The sequence below is a fragment of the Jatropha curcas genome, chromosome 5 (assembly GCF_041381405.1).
Source record: "Jatropha curcas cultivar XTBG-Jc1 chromosome 5, XTBG_Jcur_1.0, whole genome shotgun sequence".
NCBI lineage: Eukaryota > Viridiplantae > Streptophyta > Magnoliopsida > Malpighiales > Euphorbiaceae > Jatropha > Jatropha curcas.
In genome coordinates this window covers 18,967,673-18,990,120 of record NC_143155.1, presented here as the reverse complement: position 1 = coordinate 18,990,120, position 22,448 = coordinate 18,967,673, and the positions used below count along the sequence as shown (strand labels likewise).

The window sequence follows — 22,448 nt, the reverse complement described above, 5'->3', positions numbered from 1 at the left end:
TGTTATACTTATAATATTATTAATTATTTCAAACCACAATAACATTGAAATAAAAAAAAAAAAAAATTATACAAAAATATATCAACACGCATTAATCTTGACACTCTGTTAACACATCCATCCAGACTCTTCATTCCAATTCCAACTGGGAATCCATATCTAGTATTGTTTGCTCTCTTAATTAATTAAAAATTAAATTGTAATTGTGCTTACTTAATCAGTTAACGGATTAAATAAATTAACAGGTCAACAATAGGATTCAAATTAATTAAAAATTAAAAAAATAATTTAACATATTAATGATTACTTACCTCAAATGTAAGAGTAAAGTCATCTTGTGTAATTAGCATATCATTAGAATAATACTAGTGTTTTGATTAAGAAAAAAATATTTATTAACAAATAATAATTAATTATAAATTGCTTTGATAAATCTCGCGGCGTTTTAAAAATTAGAGAAACCTAGAAAATAATCAATTCAGAGAAATCAATAATTAATTAATACAAAAACTTCCTTGCTCTTAGCAATTAACAGTGTTGTCATGAATTTGGTGGAGAAATCAAAACAATTAGAGATCAACTCATCTTGATTAACCAAATTTTTAAAGATTTTAAATTCATATATTTATATACACACATAAGAATGATGGTAAAATAAGAAATTTTGGTGGTAAAAATTGAACATTATTACCCTTGGTTTAATGGTAGATACATTTATATATGGATTTATATATTTATATTCAGAAACAATAGTTTCTATAGATACATGCAAAATTTATTTATTCTTTGTTCTACTTTTACTATGCGCAATCTAAAAATGGGTAATTTTAGTCCATATAGATTAAAGAAAAGGTTTAATTATAAGAATCCAACGCTGATGGTTAATGCAAGAGTATAATTTCCCTAAGTGGAAACTGACTTAACTCTGTGTCGTTAAAAAAGAATGATAATTCTGGTTCCGCTGCTAGAAAGAAAAAGGGTTAATTGCATTTTAGTGTATGAATTATTTGAAAATTTCTATTCTATTGCATAAATGGAAAAAATTTACAATTTAGTATTTAAACTCCCAATAATTGAAACCAGTCCACATGTATAGTCAAAATAACTGTAAGATGGGTGAGCTGCACTTTTTCATTTTCTAATTGCTGCTTATGCGACACATCCAGATGACACGTGGACTGCCATGTGCATTAAAAATGAGGAAAAAGGAAGTTTACAAAAATGCGGCGCAACATTTTGTAATCTACAGGCAGTCAGCATTGATTCATAAAGTTTAAAATTAATAGAGTCTGCCGTCTATATAAAACTAAACACAGAAATTTTAAATGATAGTTATTTCTAAATTTTGAACCGGAAAGGAAAAAGGGAGAGGAGAATGAGATACAGGAGGGGGTATATATATTTTTTTTAATAGTAAGGAGGGGTATATTTTTAATCCACATGTCATCCAATGTGACGTACAAACAGTAATTATAAAATGAAAAAGTGAGGCACAACGATGCTACAGTTGTTTCGGCAATCCTTGTGGGCTGATTGCACTTAATTGTAATAATTGGAAGTTTAAACACTAAATTCTAAACTTTTTCCATTCATACACCAAAATAAAAAATTTCAAATAGTTCATACAATAAAATTGCAACTAACCCAAAGAAAAATAAAGAAATTATTTGAAGCAATTCGATTAAGGAGTAAAGGGTGGAAGATTTATCAAAGCAGAGGAGACTTTAGGACTCTATTACTTGAGCATTTGACGCAATATGATACTTTTGATTATCAAGTTGATGTTGATAGTTCTATTATTAATCCGAACAGGTACTCATCTAAAATTAGATTCTCAATCCCTAATGCTTAGAGATTATCATTGCATCCATCAGATATTTATAATCCGTTTCTTATGGCTACTTAACCAGGCCCTTCATTTTCTTAAGGCCACTTACACGGCCCTTTATTCACTTAAATTACAAAGCCGGAAGCACACAAAAAACTATTTTCTTATGCCTACTTAACAAGGCCCTCTATTATGTAAATCTATGAGTTCATGGACTGGCCTCGGCTGGGCCACGGATTTTTCAATCTGCAAAGAATATTATGAGTGTTTTTGAAGTCTATACGAAGCGTCTATTTGTAGAGATTGGCAATCTGCTCTCTCAACTTGTCCATGACTTTGTCCCTTCTGATTTTCATGGTTGGAGTCATCATCCCATTTTCAATCTGTAATAAAAGAATATAATTGAGGAAATGGCAAATGTTGCTTCATAAAATCAAACGAGAACAAAACAAAAGAACAGCTTACAGTAAAGGGCTCATCCACAATAAGAATTGGTCCAATTTGAAATGAACAGCCCGATGTCCTGCTCATCAAAGTGCTGAGTTAGATCAACAATTAATCTAAGCCAGAGAGTTAAATAATGCAAACTTCCTAACACATATTACAAGAAATCCGCTGCTATTGTTTTTAAATAAATCTTTTTGAGATTGCCACATCTTTCTGATTATTCTAAACTACAACCATCATAACAAGACAGCTTAAGGATTTCCATTTAATTAAAAGAGAAGTCCTTAATAAGTGATATTGCAGTTAATTGTTGATTTGGCATTTAAATATCAAGTTCAAGGGCGGTACCATTTCCTCAATTCTTCATCCACAAGAGTTGTAAGCTGTTCCTTGCTGAGCTCAGAGTCATTGCTATTTATAATAGACATCATTTTTGCAGCTCGCAGTACTTCTTCTTTGTTTGGAACAACTATAGCTCCAAGACGACGTTGATCCTGTATATAATAATATTAAACATATTCATCAACTGAAAAGTAAGGAAAATTTCTCAAAATATGTCCAAATACTGCAAACTACTAGGGAACAGATCATTCGAATATACTTGGCCAATAACAACAATTTGTTGAATTAGAGCACTTCTCATAGCAGCTTCCTCAAGCTCTGATGGCTCAACGTTTTCACCTATTTCATTCCAAAAAAGTTGGAAAAGACCTGAGTACCAATTTTCGTAGAAAAATAAAGTTGAACTAGATAACTCCACACACTGCTGGTTTAACATTCAAAATAGATAATAAATGTATAGAAGTGGCTTGAAATTTTGAGGTATCTGCAAACGACCTGATTCCATTAGATCCCTAATCAATGAAAATGTTCATGACTGCCACATTTATAAACCTAGCTTAATGGTGCAAACCATTTTAATAATGATGTGATCATTTTTTTCATCTTCAGAAAAGGCATATTACAAAGTCAATGATAAAAGAGAAGACTGCAGTAATCAATACTCAAGGAGAAATTGATAGTTTTTTAAAAAGGCTATTCAACAAATCTCTTTCCATTAAAAGAATGAGTGTGGTGACACAACAACAAAATATGCATTGTGCATTAGTGAAGTAGTCAAAGGGGCTGCTAATACACATGCATAATCTATATCTCATAAAAATATTTCACATTCTGAACGCATATCATTTATAATGAAATGAGGATCTCCTAAGAGAGGATTCGAAATTTCCCATGTTGTACTAGGAAAACCATATACTTGATTATACCTGTTGAAAGAACTATAGTATCCTTAGCACGCCCTTCAAGAACAATAACACCTCCACAACGACGACTTCGGCCAATTGAATGGTGAGGAGCAATCCAACCTATATCACCAGTGCTCAGCCAACCATTCTCATCTATCACTTGCTTTGTGGCCCATGGATTCTGGTGAAACATTAACACAAAGATTTAGAACAATTAACATTATGAGGAAGCAAGCAATCATAAATTCAACTTGACATAATGATCGATAGACAACTTAATAACAGAATAAATCCCAAAAAAAGGAAGGAAAGGAACTTCTAGACAAATCCTAGAAGAAAGAGCACATATGATTATGAATTTGAGCTCACAACATGACCCTAATCAGAGTAAAAACAGGTTCTTTACACCAGTAATTTGAGATTTCATAAATTGGCTTCAGTTACATTTAGTTTGTTGCTATGGACTGAAATAGAAAATGTAATAAAGGAACAATATGGAATGGAGTAATATTTAATGAACCAACCATCATTCTCTTTTTGACTCCAAGAATAAAACATTAATGCAATAGGACAATTTATTATTATTTATTATTATTTTCATTAGATAGAATGACTTTTGCAAGTTTTCCAAAATTTAGAACTTTTGGACACAGATTTTGATTATAATAACGATTTTTTTTTTTCCCAAATATAAATGTCTTCTAAAATGTCTAAAGACTACTAAAGGAAAAGACACCAATTATGGGGATTAGCTTGAACATCTTTTAAATAAATTCTAGTGCATAACTAAAAGATTAAGGCATTTCAACATAATAAATAGTGTTCATTCGAAAGTAAAATTCTTTCTGCATGCTTAAACAATATCCTAAATTTTAGAATCAGTTAGAACATTTTCCAAATTTTTACAAATCTCAATTGATAAGTAAATTTAAAAATATGTTTTTGATTAGATTTATAATATTTTATTGGATCGTGTAATTATTTAATAATATTTGAACAAATTAAAAGAGAATTCAACTAGTTACTTATAAATGAAAATATACACCAAATTGCCAGTAAATTACCAACTTGTAGTTCATACTTCAAGAAATTACTACAGTAAATTAACTTTTTTTTCTTATCAAAAAGAAAAAAAGATGAGTTTTTCAACTCCATTTCCATCCCACTTTTCCTATAAAAACACAGAAATTTAGCAAATGCCCTTACAAATATGCTAATAACTCAGCTTTATTTTTAATATTCACCAGAATTTAGACGATATCCATTAACATAATAAAATTTCATCTGACAGAAGAACGAAGAGTATCTTAGGGAAAATATCACCTTGTAATAACCTTTCATCACTTGTGGGCCCCTAACTTTCACGATCCCTTTTGATCCATCTGGAAGAGTTTCTCCAGTTTCAGCATCTACAACTTTGAATTCTGTATCTGGAAGTGGAGGGCCAATTGAGCCGAGAACCTTCACAATTTAAATCTGGAAGTGTTACGGAATACTTAACTCTATCTGAAGGTAGACATAATAGAAGAGGCAAGATAAACAATTGGAAGTAGATGACAAAATAAGATACATGAAATCATTGGTAATCTTAAAACTAGAGAAACAATTAATAAAAATATGAAAAAAGGGCTCCTTTAACTAATTACAAAACCTTTAAGACTTGAAAGAGAAGATAATTTAACATGAGTGGTCGAGGACAAACTCACACAGGACTCCTTTGAGGATGACAGACTAAGATCACTGGATTAGGCAAATGCGAGTGCTTTATAAGAGGTTGAATTTGGATCACATTTGAACAAAAGAAAGAACCCACTGATGGCTATTCCTAACTCTATATAGTGAACAGTGTATTCTATGTTAAAAAAAAAAAAAAAAAAAAAAAAAAAAAAAAAAAAAAAAAAGAAAGATTGGATTGCAAGCTAGATGTCCAAACAAAATTGTAACATAATCTCAAATGTTGCTTGAAAGGTTTAACATCCAAAAACCTATGTTGTTTTGTATAACACATCAAGCTATGTGAATGCATATAGACTTTAGCAACTCATAACTCTATATGACCTTTAAGAGAAAAAAAGCTGACTTCAACTTTGAACTTATTAGAGGCACATAATAATGACATGAAAAAAGATTAATAGAAAGCTAAGCTATAGCCAATATTAGAAATTCAGACCATAGTTCTGAAGTAAAAAAAAAAAAAAAATATCAAAATATGCTCAATTTAGAAAAGATTAGAGAAACCCTAATTAAGAGTAAATCAAAAGTTTCTCACATGGTGACAAAAAAAGAAAGACTAAAATTAATTTCACATGATTATAATGTATTTTTGACAACATAATCATAGATGGCTTCATAATGAAGTCAACTCTTTCTTAGCCCTCATGCCTTGCAAAACAGAGTATAGTTAGTGTATATCAACAGTTAGCTAAATTTCACTACAAGGAATATTAGTTGATACTTAATTCATTTTATGATCAGTAAAATTCAGCTGCAAGGATCATATCCCACTTGAAAGAAACAAGGGGATTAATAAATCATAGATGAAATCTATTGTAATTTCAGGATCCTGATTTTTATTTTAGTTTATGATAACCTTCTAAAACCATATCTTGGTTGGCCAACCAATCAGTGAGCCTTCAATGTTGATGCAATGCAGCAACAAATAACACCGCCAATAACAACAAACTAAGCCTTAATCCCAAATTAATTGGTGGTTTGATGCAATGCAGCAAACAGGGAAAAAGCCTCAATAGTATTTCTAGTATGAAAGGACACTTGTATCATGGATGTTGGACAACCAGAAAGAATTGATTAGGTTTCAAGTTCTTATCTTCTTGACCCTATATATATTTATATAGAAGACAAAAAAAATAAAATAAAAAATCATAAGTTTGACATCCAAATTTTTATAGGCATAAGATCACATTTCAGCATTGAACTGAGTGTTATGATTGCACTAATCCTAACATTAGAAAAAAAAAAGACGAGAAAGAAAAAAAAAAAACAGAAGCATGATATTATTTGTTGGATCACTACTGTGTATAAGATAGGTTGTTCATGGTCATCTTGCCTGGTTTGTCTAATTGTGATTCCATTGTTCGAATATGTGAGTATCCATACTGGTTTTGTATAAACTAATATGAAGTTTCCTCATACAGGACCATCTTGTGTACAAGCTCAAAATTTTGGAGTCCAATGCTCCAACAGCTATCAAGAAAACCGCCTTAGTGTTTAAATTGCAAAGTCAACTCCAAATTACAGAAAGTTTCAGTTGTTGCTTAATCCAGTCAACATTCAACTTAACAAATTTAATGTTTAAATTTCACATAAAATGTATGCAACTCTTACATTCCAGGTAGGCCGTCGAGCAGCAGTAACTGGAGATGACTCCGTCATGCCATACCCATTCTGCACTTTCACGCCAATTGCCTATACGCATTATAGACAATAGTATAAGATATCACAATTAAATCTCTCAGTTACACACCAAAGAATGAACCACTAACCTCAAATAATTTATCGACATACAAAGGTAAACTACCACCTCCACTTATGCCAGCCTGCAAGTACCATAGATGTCACAATGAAAACGCTTCACAAACAATGAAGGGTTGGAATAAGACTTTTCTAATTGTGTTTAAAGCTTTCAAAGAGTATTGCAAACTTAAATCGAATAAATCATTGAACCAAAGAGAAGAGAGCACTGATAAAAAAGAAGGGATAAAATAAGTGACAGAATGAAAAATAAAACCTTGCTTAATCCAATTGCAGATTGAATTTTACTGTAAACAAGCTTCGTAGCCAACATATGCACTGGAAACAAGATGGTGGCCAGGATTCTTGCCCATAGACAGTCCAACAGTGAAACAAGATGTGACGGTTGCTTCTGAGTCTGTGTCAAATACGTTCCCTACAATAGTAGGAAATTCATCACACAGCAGATTGTGTTGGCATATTTAAATTGTTAAAATTAATTTTGAGGAATATCTTGAGCATAAGCTAGATTTCAACTTTCATAAATTTGAAAAACAAAACTTTCATTCTGAAGATTAAAAGGCACCTAATCGACAAATCTCCCCAGGATTAGATCTGTAACTGGTGAATACAAAATGATTTTTTTTTCTAAAAAAGGAAATGAAGATTAATAAGGTAATGCAAATGATAACCATTGGGAACTTGAACTTGTACAAACTTATTCAAAAGAAACATGAGAAATGAACAGCGAACCCAACAAACCAGCAGTTTTAATGGGTTTATACGGGATTTGACTAATTGCATTGACACATACTTTATAAAATGCCTCGTGAAGGTGTCCTTAAGAAGCTCTAAGATAACAAGAGAAGCAGTTATATGCTCTAAGAATCACAGGAATGCAACAGTGAGTAACAGTGAAAGAATCATTCTAGCTCATAAACTTGGAGCTTCACAAATTCTAGCCCCATGCTTATAGAGAAAGCAGCAAATATTTTGAAGAGTAAAAGGCAAAATATTAAATTTCAAACCTCATAAATTCTCTTAAACTCCATGTATGCAAGGCTGACTTTTATGAATGTAAGTGCAACGAGTTTACGAATGGTAGAGCTCGTAGAAATCTGCTTTTGTATTCCTCTACATAGACAACACAAAGATCTTATGTAATGCATATAGAATCAAACATTCAATAAAATAAAGTAGATAAGACAACAAAACTAAACAGACAGTCAGATTTCTCAATTGTCAAAGCATCAAGGAATGCAATAGAAAATATATTGGTGTGCCCTTCATGGTTTTAAATAGTAGTCATCTCACGATGTATAGCACATTTACTAACACGAATTTAGCCCCCTGTTACATTATTTTCCATTTCTCAATGGCTGACTCACCAATCACCTAGCAAAGGTAGACAAAACATGTGAAATGGCCATTTATTTGTAAAATGTTCCTTTAGTTACTACTCACTTAGTACCTTGCATCTTTGATTAAATTCTTTTGCTGAACTTACATTTTATTAACCTATTGTGTATTTTTCAATCAGCATACTAAGGGTCTTAAAACATATACAGTATGGCAGCTGCTTCAGACTAATGCAGTCCAATTCAAGCTGACTCTGCAATACAGTTTTTGTTACCATTTTCATTATTGTTTTTGATTTTTTATTTAAAACACTGGTGCCTTTAACAACGGGATAGAGTTCGCCATTTATAAATTCATTGAAGATGAATATGCAAGGTCATGCACGCAACAAATAAATAAATAAAGCATAATATATTTTATGCATATTAATATTCAAGGAATAAGACACTTGGCAATGCATCATAAATCTAAACTTGAATACTAAGACATTCTACAAAAAATAATTGTATACTAGAAGTTAGATAATATCCAGAAAGTAGTCCTAAATTCCATCTCCCATTTAGGTCAATATTTCAATACATTGATAATCATGGCATTAAGTAATAATTCGTGTTTGTATGTTATTGGAAGCGATCAAATATAAAATCGTAGCATTAAGTTCGAAAAAAAATAACATTAAAATAAAAGCATAGGCTTCTACACATGGTAATGCACTAAGAATGATATAATTCTTTTGGTGGACAGACCTGTAGAGTGTCTCGTATACTAAAGGAACAGAGACCATGTAATTTGGTTGATAGCGCTGGAGATCTTCCTACCATAAAAAAACAATTGCAATTAAGGTAATATCAAATATGTCAAAGGAAGTAAACTGTGCATCTATTACAAATGACAACCAGAAGGTAAGATGAAATTAAAAATTAGGGCATACCTTTAAGTTTCTCACAGTTGTGTATACTTGCTCAGCACCATGTGCCATTATGAAATACTCGCAAGCACGCTCATATGCATGCCAAGGTGGCAGCATGCTTAGAAATCTATCTCCAGGTTCAGCAGGAACAACAACCCACAGATTATTTATCTGAAAAACAAGTGAAACTGGAAATAGCCTCAGCATTAAGTTAAAGCATTTCCTTCAATTGTGACCAAAAGAATCAGGAAATGAAAAAAACTCTTAATCTTGAGTTTGACTAACAAACCAGAAAAGATATTTGCGTAATAATGTATATAACCAGATTCAAATAGCTAATAATTGATCTTATAAACCCAAACCAGAAACAGATAATTGATTATAAACTCGTAACTCTCCAAGGAGCAGGTAGGTTCAGGCACTTGAAAGTACCCAACTTGTTGCCACCCCTAAGAGAAATTATCACTTAGAAGAGAGGAACAATTAAGAAGGTGAACCTTCATATTGAAAACCATAGAAAAAAAAAAAAGATTTGGCAAGGAAATTCTCAAGGTACCAATGACAGAGATGGAGACAGGTGAAGGGTGTAAGGGTAAAAAGGTGCTCTAGAACAGAAAAAAAAAAAAAAAAAAAAAAAAAAAGAACACCATAGGTGGAAGGAAAGAATGCCCCAAAATTTGAAATATGATTCAGGCTTTCAATCATGCAAAACATCTCAACTAAACTAAGGCCCCCTTTAGTTCAGCGACTGGGGCTAGCATTTGGCAATTGAGATTCCGACCGCTTAGGGTGTTTGGTAATGATATTCTATAGTTAGCAATTAGGTGTTAAAATGTTAGGTTGAAAAGTATAACTAAACCCTGTTTATCTTCAAATGTTAGAAATTCAAGCCCTAGAACCCAATTGGTAGCTTTTCTATAGAAAAGACATCTCAGATCAATTTAGTTACAAGAAAACCATAATCATAAACATGCAAAAAAAAAAATATATATATATATATATATATATATATATATATATATATATATATACTGAATATAAAAATCTTTTTTATTATTTAGAGCAATTTAACATTGTCTTGGTTTACTATGAAAAGCTAAAGGATATTTTTTTATTCAGAGAGATATATGCTAATCCAATATTTGTGCTTACATATAAATATGTTCCTTCAGTCATATCTTTGTATTATATTTATATAAATCCTAATAATTTTTTAGGATATAATTTTACGTGCATAATATGTGTTGCTTTATATGTTATTTGCATTTTTGTTGGACAAACTTACAATATAGAGTTACTATGAGATACATTTGCATATAGAAGTACTATTTATCGTATAATATAGAAAATTATACATTTTTAGTTGTCAATTCGCACAATTTGAATCGTTGAGTTAAAAAAAAAAAAAAAAATTTGTAATCAATTAGAACAGCTAATCATGTGGCCACCGATTGCTGGTCACCAACCATTGACCATTGATTGCTAGCTGCCAATAGCTAACGACAACTGCTGAAACAAATAACCCCTAATTCTTAATCCCAATCTAGTTGAATCCTTCTTTCCTTCCTTCTACTTATTTATGGCTACATCTGCAGAAAGGTCTAGCAATGTTAGATCTTTCTTCACTCCTTGACCACACATCATCCTAAGTCTCTCCTTTTTGTGACTTAATGTGTACAACATTTCACACTAGTGCATTTTTTGGTCTACAATAATATGAATAAACATCTCTATCAATCCCCTTGCAACTATGTCCAATCCAAACTAAACATATTACATATTCTCTTTATAGCTATATGTTTATTCTTCTGCTTTGACATTAAACCTATTATTCCCTTCAATGGTTCATTACATGGAAAATACAAGAAAAGAAAACGATAATGATCCTATTAGTTTTGCAGACATTATATATCCTACAGTGATTTGTAATGATGTCACAAATAATGGCAGAGGGAAGGAGCTAAGTCCCCATAAACTTCATTTTTTCCTATGCTATAGTTCCCCTTCTCAATTTCACCTACCTCTCTTGTTAGGCTATATTTTACTTTGCCTCCCGCAACCTCCTGACCCACCAAAATCCAAATTTCTGGGTCCATCAGTGGTCATATCTTTGCTCAATTCAAACCCATTAAATATCCAACCATTGAACTTATCATTTTAAACGGTTCATTTTATTTCTAATAATAAGAAAATATAGCATTGTTTAACGATTTGACAGGGGTTTCACTTTGACTCAAGTCACTGATTATAAAATAGACACCTATTTGAATATTTTGGAGTTTTTAGATAGATACAGACAATCAACCTTGTGCTTTTTGGCATTTCTAGCTTTCATGTGCTTCGAAGAGACTAAACACAAGTGAATGAAGTAACTTGCACTTTTTAGAGGCTCTGGTTATACAGTACAAAAGGATTATTAAGAATATGGAGAAGCTTAAATGTAAAGGCACTAGAACCTAAATCATCAAATAAGATATAAGTAACAAGTAATCCAAATGGACAGCCCAGCAAAAGCAGGTCCTCAATAGCAAAAAGAACTATTGCTAAAGAAGCTGATTCAGTTGCTAGTGGCAGTTTACTCTTGATTCACTGGGTCAGGATGTTCCTGTGTATGCAAAATTATTTTGCTACACATTAATTTATGGATCAAACAACAATAGTTTGCTCCACTTAATTAAAGCTAATAAAAGAAGAAAGGAGATAACGATAAACGAACCTGATGCAATAAATTCTTATGTGTAAGCATAACACCTTTAGGATTCCCAGTGGTTCCGCTAGTATAAACTATTGTAGCAATATCATCCAAGCTGATTGTTTCATACACACAGTATTGCCCTGCAATCAAGTCATTAGCAGAAATGTTGCCAATATCCTATTCTGTGCATTAAATATAAGTAAACTACTGCCCTTTTTCTTCCACTCTTTTTGACCTTATATTTTCTTTCTAAACATGTAAAAAGAAATCACAGAATGAGAGGAAAACTCAATTTTTTCTATGATATTCATATTCAGACATAATTCAGTTCAACAAAAGAAGAGATAGTTTGTTTTTCTGTGTGTACAAAGCACCAATTTCTACTTTTTTACTTCAGAAGTCATAATTTGCACCAACCATGAATTACATATGAGTATTAGTTTATCAAGACTGCTCATCTCAAAGTAACTTTTCTCAATATTATCATGCAGATTCCAATTTTGGCTTGGTAGATTATGCTCACAATGTTTTAAAATATTAAGGAGCAATTATAAATTTAGTGACTGGACTTTGTCCATTTCTCTATTTTAGTGTATCAACTTTATTTTTTGCCAATCAAACAAGTAAACTAATATTTAAAAAAAAAAAAAAAAAAAAAAGAGTTTGGCGCAATTTACCAATGGAAGAAAAAAAGAACTATTTAACCCAATTCCTTCATTTTATTCGTTTCTCCACACTGTTACCTTTCTTTCTTATTTCTTTCTAACTTTTTCTTTTTATTTTTTTTGAATATAAAGAAAATTATAAGTAATCTTTTTTAGATGATTTTTAAAGACAAGATATAAGACAATAAATAAATAAATAAATAAATTGAAAGGGGGGGATGAATTGAATAAATATTTATGTTTAATATCATTTATTGAGTAAAATAGTTTATTTGCAACACTTTGTCTGTTCAGACACTAAATTGATACAAAATAAAGTTTAGACATTAAAATAGAAAAACGAGCAAAGTTCAGACACCAAAAATTGAAAATACACAGGAGCCAAGCAGACACCAAGCATCAGAATACTTAGTATCAGCAACTACAAAACAGATTTAGAAAAGAAAAAAAATGTATATTCTATTGTTAATGATTCAATATGGAACGGTAGCAAATAGAAGAACAATCATATCAGCTAGTACACTGGCATGACCAAGCTAAAATAAAAGCAATTGAGCCCATGCTCCAGCAACTCACAAGAAGAAAAAAAAAAACGAAATTAAATCTTAAATAATACTATCAAATAAAATGCTCCATGAAACCTAGCTGAAGTAACGTGAAGGTTCTTAATATCCACAAAACCGTTATTAGAAAATATCTGCCCTTTTTGGGTTGCAGGGATGGGATTCAAAGCATGATAACCTAATTTTATATTTAGCAAAGGTATCCATTCTTCAATTCTGATCCAGTTTATTTATTCGAAATGAACAATAGGGATTCAGATCTTTTATTCCTATCCTTGGTTGTTTAGTCACAAGGATGAAGGGACAGAGGATAAGAAATAAGGAAAAACCAAACCCTTATCACCAGATATTCATTCCCATATGAGATTCAGGTATTAAAAACCAGGAAAGGGAATGATTTAATTCACATTTTCTCTTTTACATTCCAGATAATCAAACAGATAACGTGATGTAGATGGAACAAAGATAACTGAGGTCAGGTATATTGTGTACAACCAAAATGTCTATCACAGACATCAATGTGATTTTCTTATTTGGGAGTATGTTTCTTTTTCAACATTTTCAGACTAGAGGATTTGAGAGGACAGTCATAACTATTATGCAGGAATACATCTAGAATCACAACAATAATAATTTGAAGAATGAAGGCAATAACAATGATAGGCATAAATACCAAGATCTTCCATGCGACTCCGTCAACAGTTGACCCCCACAATCTCAATTAAGTTATGTATTTGTAGTCAAAAAATAGTAATTTAAGAGGTAAAAGTAATTGATATGTTGCATTTCTCAGTCCATTCCCATTTCCCCAGTATACTATCAAATTGAATTATTTTTATAATTTTTTTTAAAAAAATCATGATATAATAACCAGTCAATAAAACCATTTGATCAGTACTCTCCAACACAGCAACTGCAATGTAAAATCATATCATGACATGAGGCAATATTTAAAATTATACTATAACCTAGGATAACAATATTTAATTTACCTATATTAAGGAAACGAATGTGAAGAAAATAAATGGGTAGTTATAAAGTTATTGTCTAGGGTTTTTACATTTTCTATATTCGTTTTTCAACTTTATTTTTGTCAATTAAGTGTCTGAACTGATAAATTTTTCGAGATTAGGTGCATTTGGCCAGAATTTCTAGCCAAAATATCAAAATGGACTATTTTATCTCATTTTTCTCTAGATCATTAAGTTTTCAGTTTTGCTGATTTTATTTTGGAATGGAAAAAGAAATATAAGGAATTTTTGAGATTTCTTTTTAAAAAAGAAGAGATATCAAACAATAAAAAGTTTAGAAAAATTTAAGAAATAGAGATGAAATGAATGGATGTTTATGTGCGGTATCATTTATCAATTAAATTGTCTATTTTAATTTTCCAGTAAAAAAAATTGGCCAAATGCACTTAATTGAGAAAAAATCGGTTGTTTTAAACACTTAATTGATAAAAAAATAAAGTTGAGACACTAAAATATAAAAAGTAACAAAGTTCAGAGACCAATCATATAATTACCCTGACAAATAAATATAAAAAGGTCCCTAATTCCAAATGGAAGCAAGCAGGCCAACTCAAATAATGCAGCAAGTGAATAGACCTTATTATGTTTGTTTTCCATTCTATCAAATCACCCAAAATCATTAAACCTTAGAACCATGAATAAATAAGATGTTAGATAAATACCAACAACTTTGCTAGTTCAGTTTCCATCTTTGAGCTTTAACAAATATACTACTAATTTCCAAAATCTGTAATTAATAACATTCTTAAAGGAATTGTTTCTACCAAGCTTCACAATGGTATTGTAGGATTTACTGTCGACGCCCACAAATTAAGACAAACAAATGGCAAAACAAATTTTTTAGAGAAAACAAAATGGGAATTTAAACTGTGAACTTGAAAAAACTCATGGGGAAAATTATCCAGAGGAAGATCCAAAAAAATATATAATGAATTATTGAAAAAGGGCAACTTACTAGCATAATTGGAATCAAACAAAGTTCTACGGCTCTCTTGTCCCAATTCTATAATCTCTTTGTAACTAAACACGGGAACCCCTTTCATTCCACCAATAGCCAATTGTGATTTCTCTCCCCAAAGTAGAATGATAAAACTTATAACTGCCTTGGAACAAAATGTTTCTGAAATTCGATTGAACAATTCAGGACTGTCTATTGCAAGTGCAACACTGCAGTAATCAGAATGGACAAAATCAGCAACATTACCAATGCCATTACACATTGAAAACAGAAGAAATCAACAATACCAAAACACAGATGAATGCGAACCAGATGCACCTCTTTAAAAGCCTAGGAGTAGAAACCTGAATGATGTAAGAATAGGATAATAAAGCAAGAAGTTCAAATGCAAAGATTTGTTCTTAAACATACAACCACTCCCGCAGTTCAAATACTTCTAACCATTGTAAATACTGCACAATGGTAAAGTCTCTATGTAAACTTCCTTCCACAAAACCTTTAAATTTTATTTCAGGCAATACCGAACTCTTGCCACCATCAACACGCCTGTCCCCACCCCCAACCATCCCCAAGAGAAATAAAATAAAAAGAGTAACAAAAAAGAAAGCCATTTCCAAATAGAGAAAGAAATAAATACCACAATGAAAAAAGCAAAAAGGTTACAATGTGACCCATTGCCCTTCTAACACATAAAACAAATGTGAATCAATAATGCCTATTGCCCCTCTAACACAGATACTGCAATTCAAAAGCTAAATGCCCTTGCTTTCCTGAGAATAAAACAAAAAAAATATCGCGTAGATTTCTCAACTCTTTCAGATACACTAACTAAAGAAAGAAGTCAAATTCCAAATATCTATCCATTCAAAACACTTATGAACTAGAAGAGTTCAAGGTAGTATACAATTATCACCTAAAGAAAAACTTGAAAAGTCACACAATTTATGAAAATTTCAAATATGATATTGGCCCAGCAGACCCTCTAATTTCTTCCCTCTTTTCCTACATCAGTATCTTGCTCCATTCTATCCCTCCTTTTTTCTACCCTCCACAAGCCCTGCCACTCCTTTTTATTTTTTGCAATATTTCCCACCATGATGGATTTATTTAGGGGTGTGCAAAACATCCAGCCGAACCGAATTGACCCATGTCGGTTCTTAAACTAATTGGTGGTTCAGCTCAGTTTTGCAGAAACTAATTGGTTAGGCTTAGAACCAACCCGAAATTATAAAAACCGATCAAAACCAACTGGTTCGGTTCAAGTCGGTTCAGTTCAGATGCCAATTTCAATTCAGTTCGGTTCGGTCAGAAAATTTCAGTTTTACATTTTTAGCTGACCACTTGTCACCCCTAGATTTATCTTTCACATTCATGTATAACTCAATTCTTTAACTTCTACCTATTTGAACAATACATGCATGAATCAGATCCTTCCCTTCTATGTCAGACCCTCAAATCCGCCCAAACATTTTAAACAGCTCACTGGCAACAACAAATAAATTACCTATAAATATTAAATCAAGCTTATTGATACTCTATTTTTGAATATCACAAACACAAGCAGAACATGAAAAGAAATTCATTGAAAGGGAAAATCTTTTTCCACAAACCTTTCAGAGTGAGTGTATATTTGTAATAGCTCTTCAACAGAAGATCTAGATCCCCTTACAACATTAATTGCTCCCATAGCCATCATACCTAGGACAAAATAAGCATTAAGATGAATTTGAACCCTCAGCAGTTCAAACACAAATATACAACAGAAGACAAGTATGATAAAAGTTCCATAAATTGACACTATGTTTTTCCATAAAGCAAAATATGAATCAAGAAGCCAACAATGTCACTTTACAGGTATCCTATGGGAGCATAGTGAAGCAATCCTTTAAATATTAGTGAGGATATAGCTATGAATAGAACATAATGAAGACAAAAGATTCATATTGCAGACCCTAGTTACTTGTTGCTGCTTATTTTATGCTTTATTCTATTATTAATATATCAAATGATCCCAAATTCACCTTTCAAAGTGAATATTAGAAACAAAAGATTCATATAGCCTACCCCGACTAGTTTGTGACCAGGCTTAATTGTTGATGTGGTAGGAAGGGGGGTGAGGGAACTGTCAGGGTTTGAACACTTGACGTCTAGCGCTATGAAACAGGCATTCAACCACTGAACTCCGAGCCCAATGGTAAATAGGCATATTAACACTACAATAATTGATATCACGTTTGTTTTCCACACTAACAACAATCGATTGCCACAATAAAGAGGAAATATAGCTCCATGGTACCGAAATGTTGCTGACAATTTACAAGTTCTAAAAGAAACAAAGCGTTTACAGTAAATATCCCAGTTTCTAATGGGTTCAATACCACCAATTTAGTGAATCAAATTTTATTAGCTAAACAGAATGCCAAGAGTTTCACTTGTTAAGCGGCAGTACCAGAGCCTTTTAATTGTGAACTTTTTACATCCTAAATTCATATAGAATTTGATAACAGCATAGATATAGAATAACACAAAAATGGTTTGCAAGCAGAAATTTTAAGGCTTCTTATTTAGAGTGCCAGAAACACAATATCATTCTAAAATGATTAAAAAAAATGACTACGTCACTTTAGAAAGGGCTCGAGAATGGCTTTTGGAGTGTTAGATGCAAGAACATATTTAATGATTGAATATCTGTGTTCTTTTTCTAAATAGATGCAAATGTATCGAAATGAAATAAAATGGTGATGTCACATATTAGTCTATGTTCTTCGCTCCAATATTAGTCTATGAAATAAAATGGTGATGTCACATATTAGTCTATGTTCTTCGCTCCAATATTATCGATGTAGAGAGACTGTTGATAAAAAACATTCCAGTAAAGGGCTAAATATACAGCCAACACAGACTCAAATAGGTCTCACTCAACTCATACACAATAACAGAGATGCAAATATAGCAATACAAGAATAGAGAGGTGTAAAGAGAACTCAAGAATGTTCCCCACTTAATTAAACTTTTATGTACCTTGATCTGCTACAAGCCACCGACATGAATTATCAGCAAAAAGAGCAATTTTATCATTGGGCTTTACACCAATAACTCTTAGACCTTCAGAAAAATGTAAAATTTCCTGCTCCAACTGTTCAGAGGGAAAAGAATGACTTCATGAGAAAATTACTGAAACAAGGAGCAACTGATTTTCACAAACGTGCAAAGAACCAGAAATTGCACCTGTAGATGCACAATCAGCATCAGTTGGAAAAGAAAATTAAATAAATAAAAATTTGAGAGTTAGTAAAAATGAACCAAATGAATGGTCAATCTTGTTAATGGAGGTCCAGAATTTGTTTACCTCTTCCAAATCACAAACATGGATAAGAAGTAACTTTACAAATCAATCAACTTGTTTTTTCAGTTTTTCATTGAATGAAATTCCAGCAACTATTTTCTTTGAGTTGTATAATATCATACCATGAGGCCTCACCGACACCTAAGGATTCTCATTTGAAGCTTGACATTATCTTTTTCCCCTCTCTTTTACTTTCACTACAAACTTATCTGAAATTGAGCAGATAATTGAAGACTTCAGCAGCTCAAATCTTTACATTTTTTCCCTCTAATTCAATCATAAATCTTAGATTTACTTAGAAAATATATACCTCTATTTCCCTATATAAAATTGTGATCCAAACACCAGTGATGCAAGTTCTTCGGGTCACCCCCCAATAGCCACCCCATGTCTGCTATTGATTATCGTAGTATGTTGCAGCAATTGCATGGCAACCAATTGCACATCGTTCCATCCTTGTAAGTTAAACCAGGTCAGTTACTTAAAATTTCTCATAATTGAGTAGATTTAATAGGTTCAAGTATCATGATGCAGCCAAGACAACCAAGTTTGCAGATCCTTTGTTTTCAAAGTAAAGATTTTTTTTTTTTTTTTTTTTTTTTTTTTGTGTGTGTGTATTTTTATATTTTGGAAATTAGATTTTATATTTCCTATTTGGATGTAGCAGTACCTGGTTGAGAAAAGAAAAGCAGTACAATAAACACCAATTTAACCTGGTTATTTCTTGGGCTTCTAAAATTGGAATTTTTGGTATTTTAATTTGGAAGCCTCTGTGATTAGATTTCCTCTCTTCTTTGTTTTGCTGTCCCGTTCCACTACAACAGGTACTGTAATACTGTTCACAACTCAAAAAACAGCCACCTATTTTTCTTCTTTTTTTAACAATAGAATAGTGAAAGGGAGAACAAAGGAATAAAGAATAAACAAAAAAGAAAAAGCTGAATGTTCTTGTCATAAAACCAGGAAAATAGACTATCAGCAACTAGTTTTTATTAGTCAAAATCTGCCTAAGACTGAAGAAGTCTTGGACATAAAACCCAAATTGGATCCTCGCTCCGAAATGGTCAGGCATAATTAATTGTAAGCCATTACAAACCATACAGTACTATCATATACCAAAATTAACAAAGTGACGTGAAAATCAATTTAGAGTAAGACACAATCAGCCACATGTGCATTAAAAAAAAAAAAAAAAAAAAAAAAAAAAAAAAAAAGAAGAAAAAGAAAAACACCAAGTATTTCAACCAAAATAAACTCTCACCAAAAAGCAAAGCAAATAACGAATTCAAAACCATATAAACAAAACTAACCTGTCCATAAGTCATATTCGTAGGTGGATCATGATACGGATCCACAAGCGCAACCCGATCACCATATTTCTCTGCTGTAGTTCTCCAAATATCAGGAACTGCTCTCCACTCATCAGAGGCCAGCGCGACGCCATTTCTGGCAAGCAATGCTTTCTCCAAATGAGGCGAACACTTCCTTACCTTCTTCTCTTCTATCTACAAAATCAAAATACACTAATTAAACAAACAAACATATATAAACAAGAAAAAGCGCTAGAAAATGAGAGAATCACCTTGGTTTCGCAATAAACTCGAAATCGACGAATCGAGGACAGATTATTGCATTTTCTAAGGAAGATCCTATTACAGGTTCTGAAACTGTAAAATAACTTATGAGAGGCGTGTGTATGATCGATAAGGTTGCCGCCTAAGGAAGCCATAACCACTGTATTTGGAGAAGCAGAAGGAAAAACAGTAGCTAGTGGAGCCGATAATTCTCCTAATCGCGTACTCGATACATGTAAATGCAGTTATGGCGACAGTATCGAGAGGGGAGAGATATTTGGCGTTGGTTTTTCAATGTGAAGCGGTATTATCAGTACAGCTAGTAGCTGATTGAGTGAAATATTCATTTTTTAATTTTTAGTAGCCAAAAAGACAAGTTTGTAAATGATTTGGTTAACCGAATTTTCCTACTCTCTCGCATCGATAGTAAGTTGGCGGCCCTATCGCGGTTTTGGGGTGGGACAGGACCTATTTCCGCTGTTTGACAAACTTCCCTTACTCATTTATGATTGTTTTGTTTGGACGGTAGAGTAAAGGGAATAACGAGGGTATTTTCCTGTCTTTTGTTTGGATGGAGAATATTTTAAAGCTATAGTTTTATAATTTTAACTCAAATATATATTTTTAGACATGTAATATGAACGGTATTATTATAGTTATATACAAGCTAATAAAATTACCCGCACTTTGTTACCGATTTCTTATTTAATTTAATTTTATAAAATTAATTTTGTTGGTAGAATTGCTAAATTTATAATTTTAGTTTTATTGATACGATTGCTATTTATTGTTTGCTCAAAATTTTTATATATTTTTTCACTAAATAAAAGGTATATTCACCTTATGGATTTTTTTTAACTATTTTTTATTATATTTTAAACAAACGATTCATTTTTATATTTTTAGATTTTTGGAGTTTTCCCTTACAATGAAAAAACTTTTGGTATTTTAGCTATGGAGTGAATTTTTTAAAACTACCAATCATTTTTACATACATTTTATTTTTATCATTAAAGAAATACACATTGATGGATAGAAATCCAAAGAAGTTAGTATTAAGTAAGTATATTATAATTTGCTTAGTATTGCAGTTGCAAAGAAATGTAAAAATACTAAAATACCATTTAGTGAATTGGATCTAAGACATAAATTTATATTAAATCGGTTTTATATAAAAAAAAATTAATTAATTATCACATAATTCAAACTAACAAAATTAAATGTTAAGGTAACTTATTTATTAAAAAATATTAATCAAAAATTAGATTAATTTAGTTTACACTGTGGAAATGGTGGAGAAGCAAATGAAGGGTCATGCATGTGTGAGGTAGAAGACATTAGAGTGATGGAATTCGTTAGAAATACAAATAGAGTTACAATGATAAAATATTTGAAATGAAGAGGGGCAAAATAGTAAAAGCAAAAACTAAAATACTGTGCATGTGAACAGTAACCTCTAAGAATATGACAAAAAGGCAAAATAGAAAAAACATTAAAAAGATGTAGTTTTATTGGAAAAACAATGGTTGTGAATATGACAAAGCGCAAAATGGTTGGTTTTATTGGAAAAATATTATTTTATGAACAGTGTTTTTGGTTTTCACTTTAGTATATGTATAATATGTACCTTTTCCCTTTAATATTTTTGAATAAGGCAAAATCATTTTCCTCTAATATTTTCTTTAATTATTTTATTTCCTCTCGTATGTTTCTCTCATTCAAACATAGCATAGGAAAGGAATTGTCGTGATGCTATTAAAGCATCTCTAATGTTACTTGATTGTGATTGATGTGGCCTTAAACAGAAGACGTGAATATTAAAGTGATTGAACATTTATCTATAGGTAATGAATTTTTAAAATTGCTCTCTAATACTTCCTATCTGAGACACAATTTTCTAATGATATTTTTTTTTTCAAAATTATATGTAATCAAAATAAAACTATAACAAAAATACAATAAACTAAAACAAACAATTAGAGAGCCAGAGAGCAACAAATGAAGAAAAATAGTAAACGAACTAATTTTGCATCAAACCTATTGTCGCGACCTGTTTCCATGGGTCGAACCGGCACTAGTACCATATAACACTACAAAAAAAATAGCATTTTGCGACCGACAAATCGGTAGCAAAATGCAAGAAATTGGTCGCAAATTTCAATTAGCGATCGATCTGCGACCGATGTTGGTCGGTCGCAAAAATGCTCGTCGCAAAATATTTTGCGACCAATTTTTTCGTCGGTCGCAAAATTGAAAAAATAGGTGGCAATTGTTAGTCGTGTTTTCCGTTGGAAACGCTGTCGCAAATTGGTCGCAGAAAAAGTCTGTCGTAATTATGAAATTCGGTCGCAAAT

General features: G+C 31.7%; 1 protein-coding gene across 2 annotated transcripts; it reads right to left on the bottom strand.

Annotated features, from left to right (window-relative positions):
• Positions 1-1,746: 1,746 nt before the first annotated feature.
• LOC105639118 (putative acyl-activating enzyme 16, chloroplastic) lies at positions 1,747-20,460 on the bottom strand. Of its 2 annotated transcripts, XM_020681303.3 has the most exons (19): positions 19,831-19,970; positions 18,831-18,975; positions 18,643-18,729; positions 18,196-18,310; positions 16,785-16,872; positions 15,172-15,383; positions 11,979-12,097; positions 9,284-9,433; positions 9,099-9,166; positions 8,022-8,127; positions 7,271-7,429; positions 7,026-7,079; positions 6,868-6,948; positions 4,846-4,983; positions 3,544-3,703; positions 2,877-2,956; positions 2,624-2,769; positions 2,294-2,351; positions 1,747-2,211 (listed from the first exon to the last, which is right to left on the bottom strand). In XM_020681303.3, exons 3-19 carry the CDS (start codon positions 18,643-18,645, stop codon positions 2,119-2,121), a joined length of 1,830 nt encoding a protein of 609 aa, XP_020536962.1. In that variant the 5' UTR covers positions 18,646-18,729; positions 18,831-18,975; positions 19,831-19,970; the 3' UTR covers positions 1,747-2,118. The 2 variants fall into 2 exon arrangements, with proteins under 2 accessions (XP_020536962.1, XP_012078456.1); XM_012223066.4 differs by lacking the exons at positions 18,643-18,729; positions 18,831-18,975 and adding an exon at positions 20,103-20,460 and having other exon boundaries at positions 19,831-20,025.
• Between the last annotated feature and the right edge of the window lie 1,988 nt (positions 20,461-22,448).